General features: G+C 41.1%; 1 protein-coding gene across 1 annotated transcript in view; it reads left to right on the top strand.

The window, feature by feature from the left end:
- The window catches only part of AR (androgen receptor), a 210,869-nt gene that overhangs the window by 176,506 nt on the left and 12,504 nt on the right, over window positions 1–21,859 (top strand). The window contains exon 4 of the mRNA XM_047092579.1: window positions 15,679–15,966. Within this exon, the coding sequence (XP_046948535.1) occupies window positions 15,679–15,966 (288 nt within the window). The remainder of the gene's footprint in view (window positions 1–15,678; window positions 15,967–21,859) is intronic.

Raw genomic sequence — 21,859 nt, 5'->3', positions numbered from 1 at the left:
TCAGTCTAGTTAATCCTGGCTGCCCTTTTTAGATCTCTTAAGAAATGTGTTTCTTTCCCCTGCTTAAAACCCCATTGGACCAATGGTTCTGTGGCAGAAGTGAAAATTGACATTTCAGCCTTCTAGCAGTCAGCAATCTAAAAAACGTAAGCACAAATCCTGAGGAAATCACCTGCAGGAAATTTGGACGGGCATTTGGAGCTAAGAAGAAAATCCGGATCTTGACCAAGATAAAAGGTCACCCCAGGCTTGCACGGGGTGGTGTGTCATGCTGGCCACGATGAAACTAAAAGAGACTGAAGACTCTCCCCAGGGTACAAAATGAGGCATGAAAGCTTTGATTAGTGAGCTGTTAGGCACAGAGACAATAATTTCGAAGCATTCCCATCTCCAGGCTGAATAATAATGCTTTTAATATTATGGGATTGTTTGGCTGCTGCAAGAAATTCAGAAGACCAAATAAGGAGTCTTTGTTGGGCTCTGAGTAGCTGTAATGAGGCTGTTAAATTCTACCTCCCTTCTCTTCCTCCATATCCTCCACCCTCACCAACTGATTCTTGCCCGCTTTGTACAAAGAGGCATATATATATATATATATATATATATATATATACACATACACACACACTTTAGTATATTTGTCAATAAAGCATAAAAGAGAGGGGGGGAAACAACTTTAAGTAGGAATTTTCCATTATTTCCATCTTGCCTATCTTACAGGTAGGTAGGAAAAGAAAAAAAACAATCTAAAATTGCAGCCACCCCCTCTCTAAAAATTTTGCATGCTGCCTCTTACATCAGAGGACCTCACTCAAGCATCTGATTATGGGGACTGCTAGATGCAAGCCCATCCTTTAAGTTGCTACATTCAACGGTGTCTCTATTTCATATTAGAAAAATTCCCGGTTGGCAATTGCAAGTGTCTCAGAACAACCAGACACCGAAGAAAGGCTGACCAACTTCATTCAGAATGAGGGCTCTAGAAGGTTCTAATGGATACCTTGGAAGTACCTGGAATCTGAAGCTTAGGGGCTCTTACCCTTGCTCCTCAAAACAGACTCCACCATTGGGGCTAGGGGCTACTCTCTTGGTTAATGACTCCCTTCAACGGAACTCATCATTTCCCTACTTCACAGGGATGTTGTGAGGACTAGCTCTAGAAGTAATATCAATTATCTTTCATGTAGTAGTATCATGAGTGTTGATTTCTATAATATGATTTGGCATTAGCATAGTGCTTTTTAGTTATTTTGGCTTATATGTGATGGCACTCAGGTGCATGGATGCTGTGAAGCTCTGGCTTGGTTGCTCACTTTCCACAGTGTGCTGCCAGGAAGAAGCTTTGCTGATGGGACTCAAGGTGCTTCCTAGCTGAGGCTCCTATGGCCATTTTTACTTGGTCATTATTCAGCTCATGAGTTTCCCCTTACTTCCATTCTGCTGGACCACTGCCAAGGACTTAGCTTTTAACCTCAGTCTCTATCACTGAGATGAAGGCAGAAGCTGATCCATATAAGTTCAGTAAACAAGGACCAGATTTCTGCTTCTCCTGAAGGAGCAGCTCTAAGAAGCCAGCTGGCCCCTCTCTCCAAACAGACCAGGAGACTAGAGTCGGTTATTTTCTCCTTATTCCCAAAGTCAAGGCGATTCTGTTTTCAGAAGCACATACTCTTAATCCTTTCATAAAGAGGGAGGAAGGCAAAATCTAAAAACTGGTGTCTACTTCTCTTATTTCCTATTGAAGTTATGATGAAGGAGGAAAGTGGATCAGACTGTACCTTTTACTTCTAGCCTTAGTACCCCATAATCCCCCACTACTCATTCACATCATTCACTTGCCTCTCCATCAGGTGTGAGTTCTTATTCTTCTCTCAAGCCAGCCTCCAACTTTGCATTATTCTAAGTGGAGAGACACTTAGAGTTTGTAATATCTTGATATTATCTGTCTCTGCCCCAAAGACTCCATATTGAAACCAGTTTCCTTCTTGTGGATGTGGAATCTGTGAGACCAAGGGCAGACAAATATGAGAGTCAGAACTCTTTCTGCCTTGCCTGGGGCCTGCATTTCCCACTCTCCTCCTTCTCCAGTCTCTCTCCACCTTCTCTCTCTTTCTCTCAATCTCTTCTCTCTCTCTCTCTCTCTCTCTCTCTCTCCCCTCGCTCCCTCCCCTGAGTCAGCAACATTCTGGAAAAAAGCCAAGGAAAGACTTCCGGAGGGAGGGGAGTTTGCCACTCCTTGGACAGAATTTGAATCTCTAAGCCAACAAGAGGTTCCCTAATGTGGATTGAAAGACTAATGTAGTTTATTTTTAACTGCTTTCTGTTTGTTTGAACGTTGCATATTTTTGCTAGCAAATTTCCTTAATAAAGCCATTAATACAGCAATGGTATTTTCTTATTTACAACAGACTGACAGAATTAATGCTGTTAACTTTGAGCCTTTTTTTTACTTTTCTCTCTCTCTTTTTTTTCTCTCCTTTGCTTTCCAGGTCATGCTGACCTGTTCAGCTTGGGCTGTTTCACATTTGTTTTTAATGTCAGTTTAAATGTAATTGTAAAAGCATGTATGCTCTAAATTCATGTAGTTACTTTTTCCAGTGGAAAAGCCTGGTATGTGAAAGCATTTCCAGGCTTTGCAATTTCACATGAGCAGATTTTTGATAATGACTTTGTGCCCCTCACCCAGGATAGCATCTGGACAGTGACCCCCTTTATTCTGGCTCACTAGTCAGAGAGAGACTTGGGAATAGTTTCTGCCAGATCGTGTGCTTTGGCAAGGATATGCAGCATTGCATATCATTCTATTATTAATTACGTTTACTCCTCCATGAACTAAAAACCATTAGACTAAATAATCCAACATAAACCTTGAAAGATAAAATTTGATATTCTTTTTGCAAGCTATTTCTCTGACTCAAAATTGGGACTTGGAGGAGAATGGAGGCATGGGGGATAGGGCCAAGGAGGCTTCTTGCCTTAGAAAATTTGGTCTGCAATTATTAGTGTACACTTATAGTTGGATGCACCCCTTACTAATCTTTCATTCCATGCCTGCCAAGGACTGGCTCTGTTCCCTCTTGTCCCTGTCCAACTTATTCCCCACTCACCACTCATCTCCCAACTGTCTCTTCTCCCTATTCATATGCTATTCAGCCTAATAAAATGGAAAGTGTACCACCCTAGAAGTCTGGGTACCTGAGTCTTTAGATATCTGCTACTATCTAGCTGTGTGACCTGGGGCAAAACTTGGCCTTCATTCTTCTCATATTTTATTTTTTTTTATTTTTTTTTATTTTTTTTATATGAAGTTTATTGACAAATTGGTTTCCATACAACACCCAGTGCTCATCCCAAAAGGTGCCCTCCTCAATACCCATCACCCACCCGCCCCTCCCTCCCACCCCCCATCAACCCTCAGTGTGTTCTCAGTTTTTTTTTTTATATGAAGTTTATTGACAAATTGGTTTCCATACAACACCCAGTGCTCATCCCAAAAGGTGCCCTCCTCAATACCCATCACCCACCCGCCCCTCCCTCCCACCCCCCATCAACCCTCAGTTTGTTCTCAGTTTTTAACAGTCTCTTATGCTTTGGCTCTCTCCCACTCTAACGTCCTTTTTTTTTTTTTTTTCCTTCCCCTCCCCCATGGGTTCCTGTTAAGTTTCTCAGGATCCACATAAGAGTGAAACCATATGGTATCTGTCTTTCTCTGTATGGCTTATTTCACTTAGCATCACACTCTCCAGTTCCATCCACGTTGCTACAAAAGGCCATATTTCATTTTTTCTCATTGCCACGTAGTATTCCATTGTGTATATAAACCACAATTTCTTTATCCATTCATCAGTTGATGGACATTTAGGCTCTTTCCATAATTTGGCTATTGTTGAGAGTGCTGCTATGAACATTGGGGTACAAGTGCCCCTATGCATCAGTACTCCTGTATCCCTTGGGTAGATTCCTAGCAGTGCTATTGCTGGGTCATAGGGTAGGTCTATTTTTAATTTTCTGAGGAACCTCCACACTGCTTTCCAGAGCGGCTGCACCAATTTGCATTCCCACCAACAGTGCAAGAGGGTTCCCGTTTCTCCACATCCTCGCCAGCATCTATAGTCTCCTGATTTGTTCATTTTGGCCACTCTGACTGGCGTGAGGTGATACCTGAGTGTGGTTTTGATTTGTATTTCCCTGATAAGGAGCGACGCTGAACATCTTTTCATGTGCCTGTTGGCCATCTGGATGTCTTCTTTAGAGAAGTGTCTATTCATGTTTTCTGCCCATTTCTTCACTGGGTTATTTGTTTTTCGGGTGTGGAGTTTGGTGAGCTCTTTATAGATTTTAGATACTAGCCCTTTGGCCGATATGTCATTTGCAAATATCTTTTCCCATTCCGTTGGTTGCCTTTTCGTTTTGTTGGTTGTTTCCTTTGCTGTGCAGAAGCTTTTTATCTTCATAAGGTCCCAGTAATTCACTTTTGCTTTTAATTCCCTTGCCTTTGGGGATGTGTCGAGTAAGAGATTGCTACGGCTGAGGTCAGAGAGGTCTTTTCCTGCTTTCTCCTCTAAGGTTCTGGTGGTTTCCTGTCTCACATTTAGGTCCTTTATCCATTTTGAGTTTATTTTTGTAAATGGTGTGAGAAAGTGGTCTAGTTTCAACCTTCTGCATGTTGCTGTCCAGTTCTCCCAGCACCATTTGTTAAAGAGGCTGTCTTTTTTCCATTGGATGTTCTTTCCTGCTTTGTCAAAGATGAGTTGGCCATATGTTTGTGGGTCTAGTTCTGGGGTTTCTATTCTATTCCATTGGTCTGTGTGTCTGTTTTTGTGCCAATACCATGCTGTCTTGATGATGACAGCTTTGTAGTAGAGGCTGAAGTCTGGGATTGTGATGCCTCCTGCTTTGGTCTTCTTCTTCAAAATTCCTTTGGCTATTCGGGGCCTTTTGTGGTTCCATATGAATTTTAGGATTGCTTGTTCTAGTTTCGAGAAGAATGCTGGTGCCATTTTGATTGGGATTGCATTGAATGTGTAGATAGCTTTGGGTAGTATTGACATTTTGACAATATTTATTTTTCCAATCCATGAGCAGGGAATGTCTTTCCATTTCTTTCAATCTTCTTCAATTACCTTCATAAGCTTTCTATAGTTTTCAGCGTACAGATCCTTTACATCTTTGGTTAGATTTATTCCTAGGTATTTTATGCTTCTTGGTGCAATTGTGAATGGGATCAGTTTCTTTACTTGTCTTTCTGTTGCTTCATTGTTAGTGTATAAGAATGCAACTGATATCTGTACATTGATTTTGTATCCTGCAACTTTGCTGAATTCATGTATCAGTTCTAGCAGACTTTTGGTGGAGTCTATCGGATTTTCCATGTATAATATCATGTCATCTGCAAAAAGCGAAAGCTTGACTTCATCTTTGCCAATTTTGATGCCTTTGATTTCCTTTTGTTGTCTGATTGCTGATGCTAGCACTTCCAGCACTATGTTAAACAACAACGGTGAGAGTGGGCATCCCTGTCGTGTTCCTGATCTCAGGGAAAAAGCTCTCAGTTTTTCCCCGTTGAGGATGATGTTAGCTGTGGGCTTTTCATAAATGGCTTTTATGATCTTTAAGTATGTTCCTTCTATCCCGACTTTCTCAAGGGTTTTTATTAAGAAAGGGTGCTGGATTTTGTCAAAGGCCTTTTCTGCATCGATTGACAGGATCATATGGTTCTTCTCTTTTTTTTTGTTAACGTGATGTATCACGTTGATTGATTTGCGAATGTTGAACCAGCCCTGCATCCCAGGAATGAATCCCACTTGATCATGGTGAATAATTCTTTTTATATGCTGTTGAATTCGATTTGCTAGTATCTTATTGAGAATTTTGGCATCCATATTCATCAGGGATATTGGCCTGTAGTTCTCTTTTTTTACTGGGTCTCTGTCTGGTTTAGGAATCAAAGTAATACTGGCTTCATAGAATGAGTCTGGAAGTTTTCCTTCCCTTTCTATTTCTTGGAATAGCTTGAGAAGGATAGGTATTATCTCTGCTTTAAACGTCTGGTAGAACTCCCCTGGGAAGCCATCTGGTCCTGGACTCTTATTTGTTGGGAGATTTTTGATAACCGATTCAATTTCTTCGCTGGTTATGGGTCTGTTCAAGCTTTCTATTTCCTCCTGATTGAGTTTTGGAAGAGTGTGGGTGTTCAGGAATTTGTCCATTTCTTCCAGGTTGTCCAATTTGTTGGCATATAATTTTTCATAGTATTCCCTGATAATTGTTTGTATCTCTGAGGGATTGGTTGTAATCATTCCATTTTCATTCATGATTTTATCTATTTGGGTCATCTCCCTTTTCTTTTTGAGAAGCCTGGCTAGAGGTTTGTCAATTTTGTTTATTTTTTCAAAAAACCAACTCTTGGTTTCGTTGATCTGCTCTACAGTTTTTTTAGATTCTATATTGTTTATTTCTGCTCTGATCTTTATTATTTCTCTTCTTCTGCTGGGTTTAGGCTGCCTTTGCTGTTCTGCTTCTATTTTCTTTAGGTGTGCTGTTAGATTTTGTATTTGGGATTTTTCTTGTTTCTTGAGATAGGCCTGGATTGCAATGTATTTTCCTCTCAGGACTGCCTTCGCTGCGTCCCAAAGCGTTTGGATTGTTGTATTTTCATTTTCGTTTGTTTCCATATATTTTTTGAGTTCTTCTCTAATTGCCTGGTTGACCCACTCATTCGTGAGTAGGGTGTTCTTTAACCTCCATGCTTTTGGAGGTTTTCCAGACTTTTTCCTGTGGTTGATTTCAAGCTTCATCGCATTGTGGTCTGAAAGTATGCATGGTATAATTTCAATTCTTGTAAACTTATGAAGGGCTGTTTTGTGACCCAGTATATGATCTATCTTGGAGAATGTTCCATGTGCACTCGAGAAGAAAGTATATTCTGTTGCTTTGGGATGCAGAGTTCTAAATATATCTGTCAAGTCCATCTGATCCAGTGTCTCATTCAGGGCCCTTGTTTCTTTATTGACCGTGTGTCTAGATGATCTATCCATTTCTGTAAGTGGGGTGTTAAAGTCCCCAGCAATTACCACATTCTTATCAATAAGGTTACTTCTGTTTATGAGTAATTGTTTTATATATTTGGGGGCTCCGGTATTCGGCGCATAGACATTTATAATTGTTAGCTCTTCCTGATGGATAGACCCTGTAACTGTTATATAATGTCCTTCTTCATCTCTTGTTACAGCCTTTAATTTAAAGTCTAGTTTGTCTGATATAAGTATGGCTACTCCAGCTTTCTTCTGGCTTCCAGTAGCATGATAAATAGTTCTCCATCCCCTCACTCTGAATCTAAAGGTGTCCTGAGGTCTAAAATGAGTCTCTTGTAGACAGCAAATAGATGGGTCTTGTTTTTTTATCCATTCTGATACCCTATGTCTTTTGGTTGGCGCATTTAATCCATTTACATTCAGTGTTATTATAGAAAGATACGGGTTTAGAGTCATTGTGATGTCTGTATGTTTTATGCTTGTAGTGATGTCTCTGGTACTTTGTCTCACAGGGTCCCCCTTAGGATCTCTTGTAGGGCTGGTTTAGTGGTGACAAATTCCTTCAGTTTTTGTTTGTTTGGGAAGACCTTTATCTCTCCTTCTATTCTAAATGACAGACTTGCTGGATAAAGGATTCTCGGCTGCATATTTTTGCTGTCTAGCACCCTGAAAATCTCGTGCCAATTCTTTCTGGCCTGCCAAGTTTCAAAAGAGAGATCAGTCACGAGTCTTATAGGTCTCCCTTTATATGTGAGGGCACGTTTACCCCTTGCTGCTTTCAGAATTTTCTCTTTATCCTTGTATTTTGCCAGTTTCACTATGATATGTCGTGCAGAAGATCGATTCAAGTTACGTCTGAAGGGAGTTCTCTGTGCCTCTTGGATTTCAATGCCTTTTTCCTTCCCCAGTTCAGGGAAGTTCTCAGCTATTATTTCTTCAAGTACCCCTTCAGCACCTTTCCCTCTCTCTTCCTCCTTTGGGATACCAATTATGCGTATATTATTTCTTTTTAGTGTATCACTTAGTTCTCTAATTTTCCCCTCATACTCCTGGATTTTTTTATCTCTCTTTTTCTCAGCTTCCTCTTTTTCCATAACTTTATCTTCTAGTTCACCTATTCTCTCCTCTGCCTCTTCCATCCGAGCCGTGGTGGTTTGCATTTTGTTTTGCATTTCATTTAAAGCGTTTTTCAGCTCCTCGTGACTGTTCCTTAGTCCCCTGATGTCTGTAGCAAGAGATTCTCTGCTGTCCTGTATGCTGTTTTCCAGCCCAGCGATTAATTTTATGACTATTATTCTAAATTCACTTTCTGTTATATTATTTAAATCCTTTTTGATCAGCTCATTAGCTGTTGTTATTTCCTGGAGATTCTTCTGAGGGGAATTCTTCTGCTTGGTCATTTTGGATAGTCCCTGGTGTGGTGAGGGCCTGCAGGGCACTTCCCCTGTGCTGTGGTGTATAACTGGAGTTGGTGGGCGGGGCCGCAGTCCGACCTGATGTCTGCCCCCAGCCCACCGCTGGGGCCACAGTCAGACTGGTGTGTGCCTTCTCTTCCCCTCTCCTAGGGGCGGGATTCACTGTGGGGTGGCGTGGCCTGTCTGGGCTACTTGCACACTGCCAGGCTTGTGGTGCTGGGGATCTGGCGTATTAGCTGGGGTGGGAAGGCAAGGTGCACGGCGGCAGGGGGGGCAGGCTTAGCTCGCTTCTCCTTAGGTGATCCACTTCAGGAGGGGCCCTGTGGCAGCCGGAGGGAGTCAGATCTGCTGCCGGAGGTTTGGCTCCTCAGAAGCACAGAGTTGGATGTTCGCGCGGAGCGAGCAATTTCCCTGGCCGGAGCCGGTTCCCTTTGGGATTTTGGCTGGGGGATGGGCGGGGGAGATGGCGCTGGCTAGCGCCTTTGTTCCCCGCCAAACTGAGCTCTGTCGTCCGGGGGCTCCGCAGCTCACCCTCCCTTTGTCCTCCAGCCTTCCCGCTTTCCGAGCAGAGCTGTTAACTTATGACCTCCCAGACGCTAAGTCGCGCTTGCTGTCGGAACACAGTCCGTCAGGCCCCTCCGCTTTTGCAAGCCGGACTCGGGGGCTCTGCTTGGCCGGCGAGCCGCCCCTCCGCCCCGGCTCCCTCCCGCCAGTCCGTGGAGCGCGCACCGCCTCGCCGCCCTTCCTACCCTCTTCCGTGGGCCTCTCGTCTGCACTTGGGTCCGGTGACTCCGTTCTGCTAATCCTCTGGCGGTTTTCTGGGTTATTTAGGCAGGTGTAGGTGGAATCTAAGTGATCTGCAGGACGCGCGGTGAGCCCAGCATCCTCCTACGCCGCCATCTTCCCAGAATCCATCTCTTCTCATATTTTAAATAGGGATAGGTTTGGATGGGAGAGGAAGAGATAGACAAGATCTGGGGCCTTCAAACATTTTCTTGGCAATGAAACCTTTTCTTCAAACAAAATCTGACGAAGAGTCCCAAATGTAGTTACAAACTAAAGCACTGCTATTCTGGTTTGAAAGAAGGAAGCATGTGTTCAGACACACTTTGCCTCTTCTCAGAGTCAAGGGATATGTTCAAGGTCATACATCCCATTAGACTCTGAATACCACCACAATAATAAAAAAAACCCTTTATTGTAAATAACATTTTAGAACTTTGATATCATCATTGCATTGTGCCTCCTTAAGGTGAATGCATTTTTTTCATCATGTTTCAGTCTTGAAGCAGTCCTTCTGGTGGTGTAGAATCATCCCTCTACTCACAGGCACCACCACAGTGTCTGTATATTCTTAATTAAAAACCTTATTAATTAGGTATTAATACTCCACCTTACAGATGAGGAAATTGAAGTACAGAAAGGCTAGGTCTTTTCCAAAGTCACACAGCTAGTAAGCAGTACAACCAGGCTTACAATGGATAGTATGGCTCCAAATTCTTTGCTCATAACTATTGCTTTTTATACATATATGAAAAAACTAAGTACAAAAGAAGGAAAAAGATGTCCCCAAGGTCATACAGTGAGATCCCCTGACTACAGTCCCAGTAGATGAAAAGATGGCTGGCATGATTTAAGTCAGAGGCCACAAACTGGCTTTCCCCAGGCCAATATTCACTTACAAAATTGTGTTTGCCAAGCACAGTCTTGTTTAGAAAATTAACATAGATTGCCCCTAGGCAGGGCATCAATTACTTTTCACTGTCCCCAGCCCTGTTTTTGTTCACTAGACTATTTTCCTCATTTACATATCTGCCTGACTAGTGAAGATATTTGAGATCATGACCCCTGTATTTAAGCACTGTAATATACAAGCACCTGCACACACACATACTCAAATACATTCATATAAGTATAGCCTAGTCTGGTTTCACAAATAATTTGCAGCCCTGCACCAAACATATCTTTATGTTTACTTAGCACTTAGAATTACACGTAAGATCTGAATTCAGTGTTATAGCCAGTTATATGCAGAAAAAACTCAGTTACTTTTTTTCATCTAATAAATGTGTCATACTTCCCTTCTCTGCTGTATTTGGTTATCTTAATCCTTATGTTACTTCTTCCCCATGCCCGAGTTAGGTCACCTGCAAGCCATTCACTCCCTACTCTTTAGAAATGGATGGAGAGTAAAGGAGGGCTCACTCATTATGTGCCAAACAGTCTCTCTCATTTGGTTCTCATAAGTGTCCTAAGAATGAGGAAACTGAATCTCAGAAAATCTGAGAGAGCAAAGAGTTCAAAGTTATTAAGCTAGTAATTTACAGAGCTGGGATTTGAACTCAAAATTGTCTGACTCTGAAGCCTCTTATCTTGCCATATACCACACTCCTATAAGGAAAGTGTATTAGCTTTCTATTGCTTCATTAAAAAATCATCGCAAATTTAACAACTTCAAACAGTAACTATTTATCAGTTCACAGTTATGTAAGCCAGAAGTCTGACACCGGTTTCTCAGCTCACTGTTTCACAAATATGAAATCAAAGTATTGTCCAGCCTGCACTGTATTCTGGAACTCAGGGCTCTTGACCAAGTTCATTTGATTATGGCAAGATTCAGTTCCTTGCAGTTGTAGAATTAAGGTTCCCCTTTCCTTTCTGGCCATCATCCAGAGAGAGGCTGCTCTGAGCTCCTAGAATCTGTTCTTATTCCTTGGCATGTTGATCCCTCAACCTTAAAAGCCAGCAACAGAGACTCTTCCTTATGTTGAATCCCCCTGACTCCATGAAGAACCCAGTCTCTTTTAAGAGTTAATCTGAGTAGGTCAAGCCATCAAAGATAACCAAACTTCAAATTCAGTTCAATTTTGAGCTTAATTACATCTACCTAATCCTTTTACAACAACAAGTAGATTAGTGTTTAACTAAATAACTGGAAAAAGATGTGTATACAACTAGGTATTGAGACTGTTGGGTGCCATCTCAGAAGCCCATCTACCACAGAAAGTGATTTTTTATGCTCCAGATTTTATGGTGAGATATGAAGAAGAGAAACATCCTTGACCTTAGGGAGAGTGATTCCAGTTTTCTAAACCTTTGGGAACTTAACTTCACTTGCCTTGTCCCTGCCCATGGATAAGAAAGCCTCTATCTTGAGGTGGCAAGGAATTAGGCTGGAACAGCACCTAACGGTCACAGTGGCTATGGAAGCTACACACTAATAACATCTACCTCCCCTTGGGGATACACTGTGGAACCTGAATTGAAAAATCTTTTTCTGGTGCTATTAGAGACAGCCCTCATAGGGGTCTAATACCACCAGTATGAAAAGTGAGTTCTCCATAGGATCCAGACAGCAGGATCCAGACATCATGTCAGGTGCTCCAATCCCCTACAGAGCAAGTTGGGACAGGGAAGTGACTTGCCAGTGGCCCTTTGTTGTCACTGATCTGACCTGAGACTGAAAGACAGGGAAGAGATGCAAAACAGCAAACACCATTAAGACTATCCACCTTTACCATCCCTTTTCTCCTGAATTCACCCTCAATTTAAGTAAACCAGTGGGTCTCTGCCATAATAGGAGTTGGCAGGCCTGTACCTCACATGAAAGAGTTAGATCTGACGCTGGGGCTCAGGTGCAGAAGGAAGGAGGGGTGTGGGGGTGGCCTTCATGGAAGAAAACAAGGCCTTGAGCATTGGGTAACAGCTGAGACTATCAAGCCTCATTGTCCAGCATTCCAAGTCGTCTAGCAACATGCTGGTCTCTGCTGCAGAAAGAGAACAGAGGATCCCCTGGCAGAATGAATGGAATCTGATTTCAATTACGTTCAGTACAGTCACCCTCTTCAGGCAGAGAGGCCAGAACACCTGGTGCAGCTTGGGCCAGTGTGGATGCAAGGACAGCACATTACCCAGGTCTTAGAGGCCAGTGGGAATGCAGCTTCTTTTCCTCAAGCAGATGCCATATAGATCTAGAGGAGGAGGATGTGAAAATACCAGCCAAGTTCTCATTAGCACTATGTAGAGAAGGGGAATTATTTCATGTTGATGGATTCTCCCCAAAGTATCTGCACATACTGCTCTTGCTTGTAATCAGTTTACTTAGGTCCACGAGTCATCACCCCACTGAGATCTCTGGTGAGAGAGTTGAGGTGACAGAGCATACTTCACTGATTGCATCAGCACCAATTGCTTTGTCCCTGTACCTTTCAGAAAAGCTCATAGATTCATCGGTATAAAATTTATTTATATTCTTTTCTTCTTTATCAATAGCATGAATAGGGCATGACGAATGAGACAGCTGCCCCAGAAAACAGTCTAGATTCACAGCATTATTCCATAGAACTTTCTGGGATGATGGAAATATTCTATGTCTGTATTGTTGAGCACTTGAAATGTAGCTAGTGAGAATAAGGAGTTATATTTTTAATTTTCTTTAATTCTAATTAATTTAAATGTAAATCACCACCTGTGGATAGTTACTGTGTTGGACAGTGCATATCTAGAAGAGACTCAGAGAGGCAAGAACTGTGACAAAGTAGAAACAAGTTAGTCAAAAAGAGAGCTGATGTGGCACATAGAACTCTGGATCAGGAATAAAAGCCCTGGTTTTAGTCTTAGCTTTGCCAGTAGGTGATCACTCTTTCTGGACTCAGCCTCCCCATCTTTGACTTGAAAGTTTGGATTAATGTCAGAAGTCTCAAAATGGTAGCTAAGTACTAATTTACCTTTAGAATACAGAGGAGCTCCAGGAAGATTTTTCAATGTTACACTAATGCCTTCTAGGGTTGTGTGTATGTGTGCACGTGCATGTGCATGGCAGGGGCAGGAAGGCCAGTAGCCATTTACTCTTGTTCACCAAAGTTCCTACCATTCTCCTGTGCGCGCACACACACACACACACACACACACACACACAGACAAGCACACACCACTCTATTGCCTATGTAGACCCTGAAGGTATTTTGAAGCTGTGGCTCCTGGGTGAGAAGATTTCTGTAGACCTTTCCTACTTTGTCATTGTATGTGAATTTTAAGGCCATTATAGTGTCCCAAACCTGTTTCTACTTTGGGCACATGGCTGGAATATTTTCATAGTTTCCTGCCTCTTCCCTTCTGGATTTGATACTAGTTACTGATGTTTGAAGTCAAGGGTGAGGATGGAAGTCAGAGGGAATATAAGCCCAGCCCCGCTCCTCAACTCTGCTGTTTGGCTAGAAGTAGTGTTCAGGCTTCAGAGACCTTGAGGAAGCATCATGATACAGTAGAAAGAGCATAAGCTTCGTAGTCAGCAAACCAGGTTCAGATTATTGGGTTCCCTTTCTTGATATCTGTGTTTCCTAAGTTTACTCACTTATAAAACAGGGATAGAAAATACTCCTAACTTCCTAGGATCATGTGTAAATAAATTATACAATGTGTTCATGAAGTGAGGCACATAGAAGACCCTGAAAAAATAGTTATCTTTAAACTTAGCAGAAGACCATAGGGGAGGGGGAGGGGGAAAAAGTTACAGAGAGGGAAGGAGGCAAACCATAAGAGACTCTTAAATACCGAGAACAAACTGAGGGTTGACGGGGCGTGGGGGAGAGGTGAAAGTGGGTGATAGGCATTGAGGAGGGCATCTGTTAGGATAAGCACTGGGTGTTGTATGGAAACCAATCTGACAATAAATTATATTTAATATTAAAAATAAATGAGTAAAAACTTAAAAAATTAAAAAAAATAGTTATCTTAATTTTTGTTAGTTACCTCAGGCATAGAGCTAATAACATCTCTGTCCTCTTTCAGATTGGAATGGGGAAGACATGGTCTGACAGCTCCTGAGCTCAAAGCCAGGAACTGCTAGTGATGGGAAAGATGGGGTCTACCTTTAGAAACTGTACCAAGGGAACAGATCCAGGAGGCACTACCAAACTGTGCAGACGCCTACAAGAATCCATGTCAGCAGTTGGTTGACCACATGACAAGATATTTTGGGTTCCAGGCCTCTAGATCTGGGAGAAGATGGGCCCATACCTTCTATCCTGTGCCCTTGGTGGAGGTGGGGCATGGGAGTTGACAGTGTGTGTGCATATCTCCTTAATACTGACTGTGCAAGCCCTGCAGAAATGATTGCTGGACAAAGTCATCTTGTACTTTGGGTTGATTTTCTAGTCTCACCTGTTATTTTACCCTGAGTTCTCTGTGTTCCTCTTACACCACCAACCCTACCATTTTCTCCTCCTGTATCCTAGTTGTTGATCCAAATGTTTGATCCACCCTTGCATTGACTTACTGAGTTGCACTATGATTGGAGTTTCCAAGACTTATTTTTCTAATTATAACTGAAAGTCAGTTCCAGAAGTCAGTTCCAGATCTTTTTCTATAGGATCCAGAAACATATGAACAACAGGTTTTGTTCTATTTATCCATTTAAATTGAGCAATCAAATTCTCTTTTATTTTTTACTTATTATTATTGCTATTTTAAAGGGATTAAACATAAAGTAGCTTATGGTTCTCCCCAGTACAACTGCCTATGCTAGGCCTCAAAGTTATAACCTTTTCAATTACTTATATTTCTGCCAATATAAATGCCAGGGAAAATAAAACAAAATAAACATCAGGACGCCCAAAAACCTCTATCTAAATTGTGTGTGTGCAGGCACAGGGGGAGGTTGGCTCTTCAGATTTGAGTTTGAGATTATTGTTGTTTTAAATAATGCTATTTCTATCATTCTTTCTGATGTCTGCCTCTTAGTATGGCTCCTATTTTACAGAGTATAGAGTCAGGGACATTCTGTTAGTTCTTTGATAATATTGGGGATTTCAGCCCTTTAGCTTCTTAATTTCCCCTTCAGTAAAGATGAAAATCAATATGTGTGTTACAGTGTATGTTCAACTATGGGTGTAAACATTTGACAATATCTGAGGCTGTTATAGCATTCAGTAGGAAATGCTGTAACACGAGAAAATTCCCATTTATTTAATCCAGAGTGGGCCTGAGGAGAAAGCAAGATATGAAACTTTGGATTTAGTAGGGATTTGGAATGATGAATCATTCATTCATTCATTCAATTCATTCAACCAGTGTTTAAACTGAGCACTTGTCCTTACGGAGTTTAGATTCTGTAACCAGGGAGAATGAGCATACTTATTTTCTTAGCTTAGTCAACTCTTCTAACAGGGTAGTTGAGTTGTGTGTTTGGCCGTTGATAATAAATCCAAGTTTCCTTTCCTTCCCAATAGCCCGGAAGCTGAAGAAACTTGGTAATCTGAAACTACAGGAGGAAGGGGAGGCTTCCAATGCCACCAGCCCCACTGAGGAGCCAACCCAGAAGCTGACAGTGTCACACATTGAAGGCTATGAGTGTCAGCCCATCTTTCTGAATGTCCTGGAAGCCATTGAGCCAGGCGTGGTATGTGCTGGACACGACAACAACCAGCCCGACTCCTTTGCAGCCTTGCTGTCTAGCCTTAATGAATTGGGCGAAAGACAACTTGTACATGTGGTCAAGTGGGCCAAGGCCTTGCCTGGTAAGGAAATGGAAACTAGGGGCATGGGATAAGGTAGATCATATTTAGTGAATTGCTCCTATGGGCCAGCGCCATGTCTGATCCTTCCCTGCCAATTAACTCATGCAGTCCTCACTATAACCCTATGGAGGGAAGTGAATGGTATAATTTCCATTTTAAAAATAAGGAAAATTAATAAATCAAGAAGAGCAGCATTATGGAATATTCCATATTCCTCACATCAGCATACAGCAATCACGTTTGCATGTTCAACCCACATATATAGTCAGCGAATGTCCCCATAATCACAGACCATGTGGACACCATAACCTTATATACCTTAAGATATTCTTCTACATGTGCACATACAGGCTCACCTGCAAAGATAGTTTTGAGCCTGACTGATACTCTGTCATCAATATTACCTTTAGGAACTCTTCTAATATAATATGGTAGAAAGAAGGGATTGAGAGTCAGAACACTTAGGTTCTAGTTCTAGGTTCAGAACAGTTAGGTTCTACTAACTCATTGTGTGACCCCTTCCCTTTCTGGGTCTCAATTTCTTCATCTATATTGTGAGAGGAGTAGTTTGGACTAAATTGATGGTTTTCAAATTTTGCTTCAAGGAACTCTTAGTGCTCTTTAAACTGCCTTAGGAATTATAGTGGGAGGAAATATTAGGTGATAGTGAAAGAAATACAAAATGTCTGTCTACCTTCTGCTTGGTTACCTCCAATGGTGGGGAACTCACTTTATACCTAGGCCATCTGAGGTTTGAACTGGTCTGTTTATTAGAATATTAGAGCTTGAAGAAACCTCAGAGTTCCTCTATCCAAGGATAAACTTTCCTTTAGCAGCCAAACTGTTTATTTGTTAAAAACATTGTATACAGATCCAAGTAGAGCTGGTTGATTTAAAGCCAGTGCCTCTCACTCACTACCGTGAAATAAGCCTCAGGTCAATCTTACAGAATCTTAGGGCTCCAAGGAACATAGTTTGGAAACCAATGAAGAATAAATACTTTGATGGTTGTCTTCATCCCAAAATTCTATAACTCAAAGATTCGTTTGAAATATGGACAACCTAAACTTGTTATGGAGTCAAAGATTAACATGTGTTCTAAGAATATGGAAATTTATGGTGAACAGAACAGCTTCATTTGTATTACCTGATTTGATCTTCATAACAATCCTATAAAGTAGGGATTCTTTTTCCTATTTTATACATAAAAGCATTAAAGCTCTAAGAAGTGGCATGCTTGGCCTACAGCTACATGCTCAGAAAGTAGTAGGACCAGAACTTGAGCCCAGGTCCCTTCCTAATTCCAAATCTTCTCCTCATCCCACTCTACCCATAGTCTATGTAGTGCCCCTATAGTTCTGAAGCCCTGGGATTTATAGTGAGGGGTCAAAGCCTTATCCAAGCCCACTTGGATGCCCACTTCAAAGCCGCCTTTGAAGACCTTGCATGTTGGCTATTGAACCTCTATTTTTAACTCACAAGGCCCAGTCATACACCTTCCCTGCTTGAGAAGCTGAGGTCGACTAGCCAATACGATCACTGGGAAGAAGACCCAAGGACTCTGGTTTTGTATGCACTGTGCCAAAACAGAGTTCACAAAAGAAGGAAAAAATACAAAAATGAATAAAATAGAAAATTTCTGGGGCGCCTGGGTGGCGCAGTCGGTTAAGCGTCCGACTTCAGCCAGGTCACGATCTCGCGGTCCGTGAGTTTGAGCCCCGCGTCGGGCTCTGGGCTGATGGCTCAGAGCCTGGAGCCTGTTTCCGATTCTGTGTCTCCCTCTCTCTCTGCCCCTCCCCCGTTCATGCTCTGTCTCTCTCTGTCCCAAAAAAATAAATAAACGTTGAAAAAAAAAATTTAAAAAAAAAAAAAAAAAAGAAAATTTCTTTAATTCTTATTACTTATTCAGCTGGATGTCTTAATATCACATGTGTAACAGAGAATCATTTTAGTCTTTCCTAGCTCTTGCCAACCACCTAAATTACCCTATTATATAGGAGAGAGAAACTTTTCATAGATGTGATTCCACTTAATCCTCAGAGCAGTCCTGTTAATCATAGAAGCTACTATTTCCATTTCAAATGACAAGGCTCAAAGAGGTTAACTAACTTATTCCATTTTGTTACTTAACAAATTAGAACCAGAATTTGGGTTCACGTTCCCTGATTTCTAATTTGATGGTGTTTACAATAAACTAGTGCAAATCATTATGGCAGAATTTGTATGATTCGGAGTCATTGGCTTTCCTCAGCCCAACCCCCAGAATCAGAAGCCCTCTCTTTAACATTAACAAGTCTGCAAGTCAGTATCAGTTCACCATAGCTCATCCAAGGAAATGATCTCTGACCCTGGGTTTTTTAAAATAGTAGTTCCAAAAGAATCCAATTACCACATTTATAAGAACTGTTATTATCTATATGATTGATAATTACCTACTAGTTCTAGTTATTTGCTCATTCAACAGATTGCATTACTGTCCTGTGCGAGCCACCATGCTAGGCATCTACTTGAATAAATTTTCTTCTTTTAAGTTTTCTGTGATGGTGATCATATAAGTAAATTGCCTAGTATAGTACCTGGACTTTAATAAATAATAACTATCAATTGAGGGGTGGTGCGTAGATGGTTTTCAGTACATTTGTGATCAGATGCTTCTGATTTGGAATCTTCACTATATACTAGTTGTGTGACCCTGAGCTAATCACATGTCGACATGTGCTTTTGTTTTTTCATTTGTAGAGATAGTAGAACAATCACTAACTTGCAAATTGTTAGCAACATTCAGATTAAGTATAAAGAGGACCTAGTACAGTAGCTGAAACCATAGTAGGTGCTGTGTAAATGATAGGTCATTATTATGAGGCTTGAATACTAAAGACACTGCTTTAACTAAAATCAATTTAAGCTGCCACCAGCCTTGCTTAGAAGCTCCTGCATGGGTCCCAGGGATGAATTATCTTATTTGAAGACCTTAGTTATTGAATGCGTTAGCACACCAAAGATTTCCTAGCTGGCTTTTCTTTGGACATGTTCTCCCAGAGTAGATGCGGGACTATAGGTTTCCACTACAGATTGCTAAGAAATTATAGTTGACTAAATTTTATCAAGAAAACAGAATCTCAGTGAAACTACTTCTGCTCCCTAACCTGTTTGGTATGTTTCAAAACTTGAGAATAACTCCTCTTCATTTATCCAGAATAGCCTAATACAATACCAAATAGGTGTTAAGTGAAGGTGTACTGAAGGAAACCTATAGGCTGGAGCTACTGTTTCCTCAAGTCACCCCTTACTTAATAATCATGCTATCTGAGCAGACAACTTCAAAGCCTAAGCATTAGAAAACAGAGTTAGGTATTGTAATCATATTAGACCTGTAGGAAAATTAGCCTGCTATGCTGCTTATGTATACACAGTAATTAGGATTGAGTTCTAAGCAGGTCTCACTAGGACCACTAGTATTATTAGTTAGTTAGTATTACAGTCAAACTAAGCTTTCCCTTTTTTCTCCTCTTTGTTAGCTCTCTGGAATTTCAAGGAGTGAAAAAAGCATCAGTATTGACAGCTTCCTTAGTACTTGTACAGTTTAATCCTCATTTTCCCTACACATCCTCTTATTCACACACTCAGCAGCCAAGTCTTTGCTTGCTTCCACTCCAGAGGCTCAGGTTTCAAGCTCCTGGGCCCTTTCCCCAAGGTATGTTCCATGCTCGATCCCTGCTTTTTGTGTCCTACTAGGAAGAGTCAGTATCAAGAGTTCTGTGCTACAGAATGACTTCTGTCAAGAAGCACTCTGGGGTCTCAGGTTTCAGCTAGTCTGTCAGCATATCACTACAGTGAAGATAGGATGCTAAGGCCTGGGAGCTAAGATTGCAGTCAACCAATTGAACTGCAATGGTGGTGATATGAGGACTCTAGAATCCCTGATGTCTGGTAGGGTTGGAACAGAGAAGAGAGAAGAAAGAGAAGAGAAGAGAAGAGAAGAGAAGAGAAGAGAAGAGAAGAGAAGAGAAGAGAGAAGAGAAGAAAGAGAGGAGAGGAGAGGAGAGGAGAGGAGAGGAGAGAAAAGGGGAAATGGGGTTTTGGGGCAGACAAGGACCAACTAAGCAGAACGACATGTCTACATAGTGTACACTTCAGACCTCGGTCTATGGCTACCAAAAGCTCATGAACTTGGTAGTTCTTGAGTTGTGCCCTTCAGCAGTAGAGTGGAAAAGGCCCTGAAGAGAATTAGAACACCTAGGTTTTAGTCCCAATTCAGCCACACATAGACTATATGACCTTGGGTAAGTCCATTAACTTCTCTAGCCCTCAAATTCTTTGTTAGAAAAATGAGTGTCATATTTTCTTCTCTCTAGGGTTATTGTGATAGTTAAATGAGGTCATCAACGGGAAACTTAGAAACTTTATCTAAATTAATGGAAGCATTCCTAATGAGGTATAGCAAAACAAAATTTCTGATAATTCTGGATATTTGGGGGAAAAGAGAATTGAGATACTGGTAGAAGACAAGCTCTGAGGTGATTCTCTAAGCATCTAACTGTCTGGAAACCTCCAGAAGAATATAGCTACATCTGATCTATCTGTGTGGTATTGTGGAAGTAGCATCTAGGAGCTTCTGCTCTCTGAGACTAAGGTAGATAATTTGGAGATCATTGGATTCCCATTTTATAAAATGAAAAAAATGGGAATCCTTAGTCCTCTTAATTACTATTAAATTAAATAATAAATGTTAAATGAATATTTCAAAAATGTGTACTCAACTATCTGAACTGTGCTATGTACTAAGGAGAAAACATGAAATAGGGATGGTTCTTGTTTTCAGGAATCTACAAGTCTTGTGGAGGAGATAGATGTGTACTTAAGTAAATTCCAATACTGTGTAATAAGTGTTGTAATTGGGTGGGGCTACACAAAGCTCAGTAAGAAGGTGAAACAAGAATCATTGTCTGCTTAGATGAATTGGAAAAGGTTTCACAGAGGAAGTAGATTTTCAGTGAAAATTTTAAAGATGAGTAGGTATTTATCATATGGAAAGCCTAGGGAGGGAGGAATACATTCTAGACAAAGGCAACTGACTATGCAGAGATAGCAGAGATACGGAGGCATGAGAAAGTATGATGTGTTCAGCAAACTAAGTTTTTCAGAATAATTAGAAGCTAAATTATGAAAAGATAAGTGGCAAGAAGTTAGTCTAAGGAGGCAGGTCATAAAGAACTTATTTGTGTATAATAATGGTAGTAGGGCAGAAATGGTAGAGTAGGGAACTAGCAAAGTCAGATTACTTGTTGAGTACAAAATAATGGACAGGAAGTGAGTCCTAAAGAGGATCAGAGAAAAGATAAAGAGCCTGAAGGTGGTATAGAGAAGGCAGTGGCTGTCAAATGCATTCCAACATATGCTGATATGTAATAATATTCATTTCCCAGGATTGTTAGAAGGGAAAAATAAGTATATATCTGGAAAAGATCTTTGTAAATTGAAAAATGCTGTTCATATAGGAGAAATGATTATTACACTGCATCTTCAGAAAGGCATAGTAATCAAGAGTACAGGCTTTGGAGTCAGACTGCTTGGCTTTGAAATGTAGTCTGCCAGTCACTAGCCTTACAATCTTGGACAAGTTTCTTAACCTTTCTGTGATTCACTTTTACTAATTCACAAGATGGGGCTACTCATAGAACCTAATTTATTGTACTGTTTTGAAGAATAAATGAGCTAATATAAGTAATATACTTATAAAAGAGTTCACTCATTATAAGCAGTGTTAGATTATTATTCTCTGCCAACTGACAGTACCATATTTTGCCTCCATTATCATCTCATTTGAGTAGCCTAGTGAGGTAGAGAGAGCAAGGAATATTATCCCCACCATATAGTTTATTCTCCCCCTGTT

The sequence above is a fragment of the Lynx rufus genome, unplaced genomic scaffold, assembly GCF_022079265.1.
Source record: "Lynx rufus isolate CCGP_SWC_20201006 ecotype Redwood Valley unplaced genomic scaffold, mLynRuf1.p SCAF_30, whole genome shotgun sequence".
Lineage (NCBI taxonomy): Eukaryota > Metazoa > Chordata > Mammalia > Carnivora > Felidae > Lynx > Lynx rufus.
This window is presented reverse-complemented; position numbering and strand designations above follow the sequence as displayed.